The sequence below is a fragment of the Saccopteryx leptura genome, chromosome 1 (assembly GCF_036850995.1).
Source record: "Saccopteryx leptura isolate mSacLep1 chromosome 1, mSacLep1_pri_phased_curated, whole genome shotgun sequence".
Classification (NCBI taxonomy): Eukaryota; Metazoa; Chordata; class Mammalia; order Chiroptera; family Emballonuridae; genus Saccopteryx; species Saccopteryx leptura.
Window position 1 is genome coordinate 48,662,610 of NC_089503.1, and position 12,414 is coordinate 48,675,023.

Genomic DNA, 12,414 nt, shown 5'->3' on the forward strand with positions numbered 1-12,414 from the left:
GTTTCCTTGAGGCTGTACTTGAGTGCTTTGTCCACACATGGCATAAGCTATAAAAAGAGCCCAGATCCTCTTGCATTCTAATGGAATGTCTTTGAGATGGTTATTCACTTACGTCCCAAAGTAATGTTTCAGAGAAGACTGACATAAGAAATTTCTTTCAAATTCATGGCTAGTCAAAGAAAGCCTGGTTTATCCCTGAAGAAATAATAGGGTATTTCCACACGGAAACTGCCAGTCTAATTTCTAAGACCGTGGATGTTCGTTTTCACCTTGGCCACCGGGAAGCTCAGCGTCTGCTTTGTGGACCCACTTAAAGAACTGTAAAGGGGGACCTAAGGCTGCACATGCATTCTAACTAGCCCCTAGTTTGGTTGTGAATTTTTGGATTTTCACACATTTATCTATTTTATTTTTCAGTGTAGTTTACATTTTTCTTGTAAGCTATTTCTAATATTGAGGTGAGGGGGGATGAGACGAGGTAAAAATTAATAAAACTTTCAGGCTAACTGAGTTCACTACAGGGGTCTCCAAACTTTTTATACAGGGGGCCAGTTCACTGTCCCTCAGACCATTGGAGGGCTGCCAAATACAGTGGTCCTCTCACTGACCACCAGTGAAAGAGGTGCCCCTTCCAGAAGTGCAGTGGGGGCTGGATAAATGGCCTCAGGGGGCCGCATTGCGGCCCGCGGGCCGTAGTTTGGGGACGCCTGCGCCGGTTAATAAGTAATGGCCTGGGCCCTGGCCAGTTGGCTCAGTGGTAGAGCATCGGCCTGGCGTGCAGGAGTCCTGGGTTCGATTCCCAGCCAGGGCACACAGGAGAAGCACCCATCTGCTTCTCCACCCCTCCCCCTCTCCTTCCTCTCTGTCTCTCTCTTCCCCTCTTGCAGCCAAGGCTCCATTGGAGCAAAGTTGGCCCGGGCACTGAGGATGACTCTGTGGCCTCTGCCTCAGGCGCTAGAATGGCTCTGGATGCAACAGACCGATGCCCCAGATGGGCGGAGCATCACCCCCTGGTGGGCATGCCGGGTGGATCCCAGTCGGGCGCATGCACATGCGGGAGTCTGTCTGACTGCCTCCCTGTTTCCAACTTTGGAAAAATACAAAAAAAAAAAAAAAAAATACAAAAAAAAATACAAAAAAAGTAATGGCCTGCCTGACGTGGCCCATGCTCATTCCAGAGTCACTGTTTGGGATTCTGTCTTTCCCTGACTGGGTCTGGCCATGTGGGGAAGGCCCCTTCCTGTGTGTCCAGGGGCACCCAGCCAAGTTCAACGTTTCAGAAATGCGGAGGAAAAGGCTGAAACCTCACTCTTCCCACCTGCAGGGCTGATGTTTTTAAATCACTGATTTAGAGAAGGGATTCTCTAGGCTTCTGCAGTGTGTAAGTGCATCTTTTAAAATGCTCTTTTGAGTACCAATTATGTCCCAGAGGTTTTCAAATGCTTTACTTAATTTAATCCTGTGAGGTTATATAGTTGATCCTACTTCATAGACAGGGAATCAAACACTCGGAGAGGCTAAGGAATTTCTCTCAGAGACACAGCCAGAATGGGGATGTTCCCAAAGCATTCCCGCCCAAGGCCAGGTCAAGGGTCTCCCACTGGAGCAGGAACTCCATCTCCTTTAAGAGAAGTGAGTTATGGTGGATTGACCACCCTGGGTTCTGCAGTCTGTGAAAGGTGAAGCCATTCAGAATAAATTGCTATGATTTAAAAGGAGGAAGGTCCGGGCCCCCTGGGCTCCAGTCTCCACTTGAGCAGCCTCCTGCCTCAGTGTTCTCCAGAGACGCTGCCTGCAGAATAGCTCTTCCTCCATTCTGATGAGTTTCCAGTTTCAAAGATGTGTCTATCTGCATGTGGCTAACAGTTATCACTGAAGAGTCTTCATTTCTCCTTATCTTCCTCTTCCCCTCCATACCCTTCAGCCACCAGCTAGCTACACAAGGGCTAGAAATGGTAGCACTGTGCAGGGGAACAATTCAGTCATTTGTGTAAGGTAGTGCTCCCAGCAGACAAGCAGCCCACACGTGCTCGTGCTGATTCAGCAAGTGTGGGCCACTCCTTGTGAAGTCCTCTGTCGGTGTCTGCACATAGCCAGTGAGACCCGCACTCGCGTGCTCACTAGGGAACAGCCTTCCAGCTGCTAGACCTACCAGCTGTGGATGTATTGCTATAGCCTAAGAGCCTGCTGAATTCGAGACCCAGATGGACTATCTAAGGCCTGCCCATTAGCTATCTCCCCACCACCACCCAAACTAGAGAGCCAGCTGCCATCAGAGTCCCCTCCCCCTCTCTCACCTTTATAGTTCATCTGTTTCCAAGTTCTGCTGACTTCACAACAAAATATGTCTTCATACAATCCCCCTCTTCACTCTTGATGCTCTGGTCCAGGTCCTCATCCTTTCTCACCTGGATATAGCCACAGCTTCCCAACTGGCTTCCTCTCAGCTACCTGAGTATTAAAACATAGAGCTTTAAAAACACAGATCTGCTCATACCACTGTCTGCTAAAAATTCCTCATTGACACTTCTTTACCTACACATAAAATCCAAATTATTTACCATGCTATCCAAAGCCCCAGCTAATCTCTCTAAATGGACCAAGGTTGGCATACAGAACCCAATTGAAGAAGGGTAGGAAGGCTGGCCGAGGGCCCAGGTAGAAACAGAGATGGGCTATGCAGTTCAGGGGTCAAGGCAGCTAGAGACACAGGAGTTCAGTCTAGCCTGGGAGGGCCACTCGGAGGACGAGGTCTGCACCAGCTCCGGCAGCAAAGGAAGAGAAAGGATCAGGTCCTCCTGGCGGGAAGCTCCCACTGCTCCCACTCCTCTGGCAGCACCATGAGACAGCCTCTCTGCTAACCGCTGGCCCATCTCCCCTCACCCCTGCAGGAGCCCAGCCCTCATCGGCTGCTTCATTGTGGACCGCCTGTACTTCCAGGAGATCGGCTTACTGGACGAAGGCATGGAGGTCTATGGAGGAGAGAATGTCGAGCTTGGGATCAGGGTGAGCAGGGTTTCTTACTCATCGGTCTTGGCTCAACCCCCCCAAAGGGCAAATGAGTCAAGGGGGTGGAGAAATGGGGCTCAAGGCTGAGGGTCACACAGACTGATTCTGAATGTCCATTCCCTAAGCGTGGTCTGTGTGTGTGTGATCAGGACTGATGAGGATGGGATAGAGACATAGGATGGTGCCTACAGAATTTTCGGGGAGAAAAACACTTCAGAAACTGCTTTGGTTGGGGATGGGAACATGAGAGATTTGAGCTCCTAACTCAAGGGAACAACTTCTTCACTAAAACCAAACCCAGGCTTTTTCAGGGTTGAACAAAGGTGTGCTCCAGGAGCAACTGCAGGCATCAATGGACAAAAGTCACCCACACAGTCACCTCCCCTTGGGGTCTCTCACTCTGATAATCTGTCTCCTCCACAGTGGCCCTCAGACTTTTCCTAAAGACTTTGTTAAGAAAGCACTACAGGAAATAGACTCATGGGGTATAAACGGCAAAACAGCCAGGCTCACTCCATGCTGGCATCTGAGCCCCCAAGTGCTGGTCAGACCCTCAGGCCCATTCATGCCTGACACCATTTTCTGGAGGTTGCCCCCGTCCTGCCTCAAAGTATGGGGCCTTTTGTAGCTGTCACTGCATGGTGTGAATCCATAATAGGCACCATTTAACTTCTCATTCTACAGGAATGTTTCCTAGGCTCAGGCCCCTTTTCCTGGGCCCATGAAAAGTTAACTCCAAAATGAACCCCTCGCTGTGTCCGATGGGATGCGTGGGTCCCCTGGTGGTTGGCAAGAGTCTGGTGATGAATACAATGAAGGACCTCATCCTCGGGGAAAGCCCATACTTCTGTCTAGGTTGTGGTCCTATCCTTGTGAAAACCCAACATTTAAGCTTGGTTTATGGCTTGTCCTTACAATGGTCCCACTGTCCTCCCCACGGGGATTTTTAAGTAGCCTGGCACATCCACACATCACTGTCTAGGTTGTGGTCCTATCCTTGTGGCACATCTGTCTAGGTTGCAGTCCTATCCTTGTGAAAACCCAACATTTAAGCTTGGTTTATGGCTTGTCCTTACAATGGTCCCACTGTCCTCCCCACGGGGATTTTTAAGTAGCCTGGCACATCCACACATCACAGGCTTGCCAACCCTTGAAGGAAACCTCATCATACCTGCTGATGTTCTTGACCATCAGGAAGTTCCTCCTCACTGTCAGCCCTCCATGCATACCGCGCCAACGCCTGGCTAGTTCTTTCTGGTGATGTCACTCTTACCCCTTTTGACCTTATCACAGTGGTCGGCAAACCGTGGCTTACAAGCCACATGCAGCTCTTTGGCCCCTTGAGTGTGGCTCTTCCACAAAATACCACGTGCGGGCGCTACCTCGATAAGGAATGTACCTACCTATATAGTTTAAGTTTAAAGAATTTGGCTCTCAAAAGAAATTTTAATCATTGTACTGTTGATAGTTGGCTCTATTGACAAATGAGTTTGCCGACCACTGCCTTAGCATCTGTATCTGTCATCTCCAGTTCCTGATATTCAATTCCCACTCAAGGACTCCAGCTCAGCCATACCTTCCTGTCAGCTCTGACCCCCTTAGCCTTCCCACCCACTGGACAGTCAGCTGGCCCCACACAACCTTCACCTTGCCCTGAGGGGAAACTGCACGCCTCCAATGAGCGTCTGACATCACCTGCAATGGCCTGACAAGGACTGTGTGAGCCTGACTTGTCATCCAGACTTATCAGTAGGGCTTTGAGAACGGGCAGAGAGAGCAGCTTCTCTGAATCCGAGCTTAGAAGATACTTCCAGACAACTATTTTCACTGAGACCCAGAGAAATTGCTTTGGAGGCAGTCAAAGGCAAGGGCTTATAGGGGAGCTATTATATTCATAGAGGACAGTGCCTGCATAATCACTCTCATTTTTAAAGCTCTTCTTAGACTGGTCATTTATCCACCACTTGTGGCCTAATTATCTCATTTCAGCGCCATGCCTGGATAAATGCTTGTCCCAAAACATAATATTTTTCACTAGGAGCTGCTGCCAGGAATTGGCTGAGTGGACAGGATCGCCACTAGTCACTTAGGCTCTCTGAGTAAAAATGTCCGGGAATGGAGAAAGGAATTAGATTTGTGAACTCTGCCTCCAGCATGTTTGTGAGTCAGTCACAGCATGTGTGGGAGATGTCTGGCTTCTCCTTGCCTTGATTATAAAGCTGTTCTGAGGTGTGGCCCTCAGAGAGGCTTTCAAATACTTGTGAAAAATCTTTCAGTGGTTTTGTGTTCAGGGTATAAAATATGGTATAAAATGTTACCTGACTTTTTTTTTCCTTCCACTTTATGAAAATGAAGTGTCACTGGAGTTAAAAGAAAGGTGGCTTCTAAAGCAGGGACCCAACACCCTGTTGACTGTCTAAGCATAGAAAGTGGGGCCAATTCATTTGAATTCCAGTTCCCCTTTTAAAGGGTACAGAACTGCTGAGCATCTGGATTGTCACATTTTGTGTGATTATCAGTGTTTTTCTTCCATGTTATATGAGTTTAAATCCTCTTATGTCACTTTCTTCCTTTAAGAGCTCCCATTGGTTACACCATAGGACTGTGTGTTAAAACAAAGGCATTGCTTGTCTCATCTCATTTAGTCAGAGGCCACTATTCTGACTAAGTCCTTACCCATTTGGAGGCCACTAAGTCCTTATCCATTTGGATCCCAGAAACAGTGTTGTTCGTGCAATTGTTCAGTGCCCACTCTGTGCCAGGGATTGTGCTGGGCGCTTTACTTATACCATCCATCTGTAAAACACCCTAAACAGGAGCTGCTGGTATAATATCCCTTTTTCTCAAATGAGCAAATTGTGAAATTAAGAGCTTTTATATGTTCTCATGGTCATACAACTTATAAGATGTAGAGAAAGGATTCAACCCCAGGTCTCTATGATTTGAAAGACTAGATAGATATACCATAGTGATCAAGAGATAAACCCCTTAGGGCATCAAAAAAGGTATTATTATGTTGATGCAGCAATTTTCTTCTACTTATTCATAATCATGTCTACTGAGTTTCCATTTAAAGCCTTATTCTTACTTTGCAAGCATTTCTAATATGTTTTTTTTTTAATTTGTGATTTCTAAGTCTACAACTCAGTGGGAGAAGGAATAGAGCTGCAATGGCCAAGCAGAATGAAAAGAGTGAGAAATTAGACATTGTATAAAATTCACAAAGACTGTATAGTTGATTGCTATACAAATGCTAGGGTATAGAAGAAAGTATTCAAGAGCTGGCAAGGAATTAAGAAATTGCTAGACAATTTTATGTATTGAATTGTGTCCCCTCAAAAATATGTTGATGTTTCAGTCCTTTGTACCTGTGAATATGATCTTATTTAGAAATAAGGTCTTTGCAGATGTAATTAGTGTATGGTGAGGCCATACTGGATTAGGCTGAACTCTAATTCAGTATGACTGATGTCTTTATAAGAGGCATAGACCCACAGGAAGATGACCATGAGAAAATGGAGGCAGAGATTGGAGTGATGACACCACAAGCCAAGGAGTGCCTGAGGCTACCAGAAGCTGAAAGAAAGATTCTTCTTTCAAGAAAGGTTTCTTCCCTGGAGGTTTTGGAGGCAGCTGTGGTTAATACATGATTTTAAACTTCTAGTTTTTGGAGGGAGCACAGTTAATACCCGATTTTAAACTATGAAAGAATATATCTCTGTTTTTTTTAGGTGATCCAAGTTGTGGTACTTTGTTATAATAGCCCCCCAAAAACTAATATAGAGTCTAAAAATTAAGTGAAAGTAGGAACCTAGAGAAAGCTTGAATCTGTTATATTTGAGGAACCTGGTGACTTTCCGCTTATGTTTTTTCAATTTCATCAGACAAGATACAAACCTTAAGGCTTGCCCAATATGAACAATTTAATAAAATAATCGCCCTCCTCCTCAATACACACACACAGCTCCTATAAAGCTGAGATTCCAAAGGCCAGTTATCTCAATATAAAGATGAACTAGAAATACTCCAATCCTCAGCCCTGGTGGTAGGTCAGCGACTTCCTGCCTCATTCTTGTGCTGGGAAGATAGAAAAATTTTCTTCTGTGAATTCCTCCCTTGGGTTTATAACTTAAAATCTTGAGATTTTTCCTCTCCAGAAAAACTCAAAAATAATATTTAACTTAAAGTTTTTGGAAGTTCTTAGGCATCTGCAAAAGTGAATACACATCCTCTTTGGGCAAAAATCCGTTTAACTCAGGCCACAAATTTACAGCTAGAGTTTCTTGGAATATGAAGTCACTTTAAAAAACAGAAAAGAGGGAAAAAGAAAGCACCAGGCCAAACACCAGCAAGAGCACCAGACCTCCAAATCTGATCCACACAGTCTTCAGCTATTGAATCTAGCAGCTATGATATAAAATAAGTTGTGTAATATATTTAAATAATTTTAACACATTGAAAATATGAATAAGAAGCAAGAAACTACAAAAAAGATTAGTCCTGACCCTGGCCAGTTGGCTCAGCGGTATAGCGTTGGCCAGGTATGTGAAAGTCCTGGTTTGATTCCCAGTCACGGTACACAGGAGAAGTGACCATCTGCTTCTCCACCCCTCCCCTTCCCCCTTTTCTCTCTCTCTTCCCCTCCCACAGCTATGCTCGAATTGTTCGAACAAGTTGGACCAGGCACTGAGGATTGCTCCCTCCCTTGCCTCAGGCACTGGAGTAGTTTAGTTGCTAAGCAACAGAGCAGCAAAGCAGTAGCCCCAGATGGGCAGTGCATCTCCCAGTGGGAAGCTTGCTGGGTGGATCCTGGTTGGGGTGCATGCAGGAGTCTGTCTCACTGCCTCCCCACCTCTCACTTAATTTAAAAAAATCAGTTTTATTAGGATAAAATAAAATTTCAAGCATGAAAAATATAAAAACTGAAATCAAAAGCTTAATCAATGGATTAAACAGCTAGATGGACATTGTTAAAGGAAAGAAATTAGTAACTGGAAAATAGATCTCAAGAAAAATTTTTCAAAATCAGCCCAGGAAAATCAAGAAAAAAATATTTAAAAAGAGGTTGAAAGACACATAATTTTGGGGAAGAAGGTCTAATATTTTAGAATTCCCAATCCAAATGGAGACAATAAAAAAAAAGAGAACGAGGCCCTGGCCGGTTGGCTCAGTGATAGAGCGTCGGCCTGGCATGCAGAAGTCCCGGGTTCGATTCCCAGCCAGGGCACACAGGAGAGGCGCCCATCTGCTTCTCCACCCTTCCCCCTCTCTTTCCTCTCTGTCTCTCTCTTCCCCTCTCGCAGCCGAGGCTCCATTGGAGCAAAGATGGCCCGGGCGCTGGGGATGGCTCCTTGGCCTCTTCCCCAGGTGCTAGAGTGGCTCTGGCCGCAACAGAGCGACGCCCTGAGGGGCAGAGCATCGCCCCCTGGTGGGCAGAGCATCGCCCCCTGGTGGGAGTTCCGGGTGGATCCTGGTCGGGCGCATGCAGGAGTCTGTCTGACTGTCTCTCCTCGTTTCCAGCTTCAGAAAAATACAAAAAAGAAAAGAGAATGAGATAAAAGCAATATTTAAATAATCACTAAAAATATGTCCAAACTGGTAAAAGGCAAATCCTCAGATTCATGAAGTCAATCTATCCAAAACAAGATAAATACAAACATATCCAGCCCAGACATATCATAGCAAAATTACAGAATGCCAAAAACAAAGAGAAAATTTTATAGCAGTTACAGAGATAAGATATAGGCTGCCTAAAGATCGATGGTAATTAGAATAACAATAGACTTTTCAATGGAAATAATGGAATCCAGATGACCATGAAATAATATTTTAAATATGCTGAGGGAAAATAATTATCAACTTATATGTGATACTTATTAAAATATATTTCAAAAGCTAAAGTAAAAAAAGAAAGTCATTTTTTTGACACAGAAACACTGAAAGAATTTGCCACTAAAAGGCAAATAATATTATGAGGGATATACTTTGGATGTAAGGAAAATGTTCCCAAAACATGAGCAGATAAAAGAAGAATGAGAAGCTCATACAACTAGTACGTATATGTATAAAATCTAAAGAAATATTGATGGTACAAAACACAATAGCAATGTCTTTTGAGTTATAAAAACAAATTAGAACTACAATGCATGACAACAATTGCAAATAAGTTGGGAGGGGGAGAATCTAATTAAGGAGTTCTAAAATGCCTATATTGTTAATAAAGATAGAAAGAATATTAACTGACTTTAAATTTTAATAAAATAAGAATATTAAAATTCTAGAGAAGTCATAAAATTTGTAGAGTAGAAAGTCTAAATAATAGAGGGGAAAAATGAAAATGATAAGAAAAAGAGAAACAGAACAGCTGGTACAAAGAGAAAACATATAAGATAGTATAAATAAATCCCAATAGGTTGGTAAATACACTAAATTTGCATGAACTAAATTAAAAGACAAACATTTTTAGACTAGATTTAAAAAGTTATCTATAAGCTATTTTTAAGAAACATGTCTGAAATATAATACAAAAAGTTCCAATCTGAATAGATGAAAAATGGAACAGGCAAATGCCAGGGAAAAGAAAGCTACTGAAGTTATATTAATACTAGAAATATACTATTACAGCATGTTTTAGAATAAATAAAAGAAATTTCTATAAATAATATGTGTAATTCACCAGGAATATATAATAATTATAAGATTTTATTCATCTAATTCTTCAACCTTAATTTATATAAACTAAAATTTAACAGAATTATAAGACATTGAGAGCTCCACTAACAAATAGTGGAGAATTTTAGTAAATTTCTTCAAGTAATTGATAGACCTACTAACATAGTGGAGAATTTTAGTAAATTTCTTCAAGTAATTGATAGACCAAAACAATTCATAGTTTGAATCTAATGAGCATATATTATACTAGAAAGCCCGACGGTCATACGAAATGACCGCTGTTCTAGATATTATAAATTGTAATTAAAATGATTTGTGCAAAGGTGTCTGCTAATTCAAACTGAATTACCCAGGGCAGGTGGCGAGGACGCCCCTTTGCTTAGTGCCCCATGGGGTTTCCCCCTTCTACTTGCTTAATTGCTTAAAGTAGAGTGCAATGAAGGAAACCACTGGCGGTAGGTACATTTGTTTGCTATTTGGATGCTGATTAGTCAATAATTTATTCAAGAGTGGTGGATAATTCTCAATTAGTGGAACTACAATGTTTCCGTACTTGCAACATTGAGAAAATCCTTTCTTGCCACCGTCAATAGATTAGTTTCTAACTTGAAGTTTAAGGACTGACAGTGTTCACATTTATATTCATGTCACCAGAGGAATGCTCCAAAATTAAAGTTTCTCCGTTTGAAACTGTTTTAATCCTTTTTGCGTTTCGGTCAGCATTACTCTGTCGTTTTTTGCATTTCTCTCCTGCCTTTGTTCAAGGAACTCATTTTGTTGAGACAGGCTTTTTTGTCTTGCATCTGAGGCAAGCCTTGTTTCTTTATGCTCATCAGCCTCATTTTGCCGAGAAAGACGCATTTGCTCTGCAACTGAAGCAAGCCTTGTCTTTCTCTGCTCAGTGGTTTCTTTTTGTCGAGAAAGCCATTTTTGTGCAGCTTTAGCTCCTTTTCTCCCCTCTTCAGTGCTGTATTTTCTAGGAGGCATTCTTAAAAGAAATTACGTTAAGACGTAGTTTTTATGTAAAACAGATGATTGCCAATGCAAACAAATGTTCACCTTCCCCCTGACCTGCTCAATTTGCATTCAGCTGTGCAACTTCACCCCATTGGCTAGTACAGTTACGCAAGCAACCAATAAGCTATCGGCAACAAACAGACACTTAAGCCGCATATAATAAAGATATAGAACATTGCTTCTAACAACTACAAGATTCAACAAACTGCAAGGGCTTAACCTCATTATAGACCAGGTTCTCTGACCACAATGGAATTAAATTAGAAATCTGTAACCAAAACTTATAAACAAAGCAATATTTTTGGAAATTGCAAAACACTTTTCAGTGACTCGTATATCAAAGAAGAAATTACTTTGGAAATTTGAAAATATTTTGAACTGAATGAAAACACATATACTACATATCACATTATAGGAAATGCAGTTAAAATAGTACTTAGAGAAATTGTATACCATCCCATTCTTGTATAAGCAGAAAAAGCTGAAAGTTAATGAGCTAAATATACAATATAAGTAACTAGAAAAAATTAGACTAAAACTAGATGAAAATAATAAAAAGATAATAGAAATTATGAAATAGAATTATATACTAAAGAAAGGCCTAAAAAAGCCAAAACTTGGTTCTTTAAAAAGACTAATGAAATCAACAAACTTTTAGCAGGAAAGAGAAAGAGAGAGAAAGGAATAAACAACACTACAAAGAAATTTGTAGAAAAATATAGCTCGTGTAACTGACACAGGAAAAAATTAGAAACCAAAATTGTCTTATAACCATTAAAAAAATTGGATCAGTACTTTAAAATATTCCCATAAATAAAAACCATCTCACAAATAAAAAATGAACAGTTGGTGGTTTTATCATCAAACACTGTTTAACTTTCAAGGAACAAAGTATTTCAAACGTATGCAAACTATTTGAACATAGAATACAGAATAGATACCAAGAGACCAAAAGCACGACAGCCTGGATCTCTTTCTCCTAGGGCTGAACATCCAGATCCCCAGGTTTACAGCACAATTATTTATCTTAATAATAGTCCCGAGTCTAAATTTTCTTTTCTACACAAAAGCCTAAATTGTGTTCTGTGTACTCTGTTCAATAAGACAAAAGATGCATATACATATCTAAAGATTTCTTTGGGAAATGTAAAACTTGTTAAACTTCAGATTTTGAAAGAGACACTCCTTAGTTATGTGGAATCGACATAGGAAAACTCATCTGGAAACCTAGCCTGTTTATTATTCCTTGAAAATAAATTATTTAATATAAATAATAGCTGTCTCCACTTTTCTGGGCTGGAAACCATAGAAGTGGGAAGGGGAGAGAAGGCACATTATCCCAACTGGGCCACTGGGCCACCCATGGTGTCCAGAGCAGGCAGTCAGATGAAAGAGACACACCCTCCCCATCTTGTCTGAGCTATAGACGGCTCTTGACTGGATTGAGCTCTTTGAAATGTATCACAGAGAAGAGAGTCTACCAGACAGGACTATGGGACACCCACTTGGGCATATCTGCAAGTCACTGACTCTTTGTATATCTGTGCTTTACTCAGCTGGGGTTTCTTGTTGGCATTTTAGATTCTGTATCTTAGAACACCTATCATCATCTGTCTCTTTATAATATGGTCTGTTATTATAATGCCTCTTAAACAGCTTTTGCATCCTGCAGCCTAACTGACCTCTTGCTGTCTACTGCTAAGGCTGGATGATTAT

The 12,414-nt window shown here is 41.9% G+C and overlaps 1 protein-coding gene across 2 annotated transcripts in view; it reads left to right on the forward strand.

Moving 5' to 3' along the window:
• GALNT18 (polypeptide N-acetylgalactosaminyltransferase 18) overlaps positions 1-12,414 on the forward strand; it is a 364,308-nt gene that overhangs the window by 266,029 nt on the left and 85,865 nt on the right. For both annotated transcript variants that reach the window (XM_066365677.1, XM_066365674.1), the window contains exon 6: positions 2,892-3,006. In XM_066365677.1, coding sequence (XP_066221774.1) covers positions 2,892-3,006 — 115 coding nt within the window. The remainder of the gene's footprint in view (positions 1-2,891; positions 3,007-12,414) is intronic.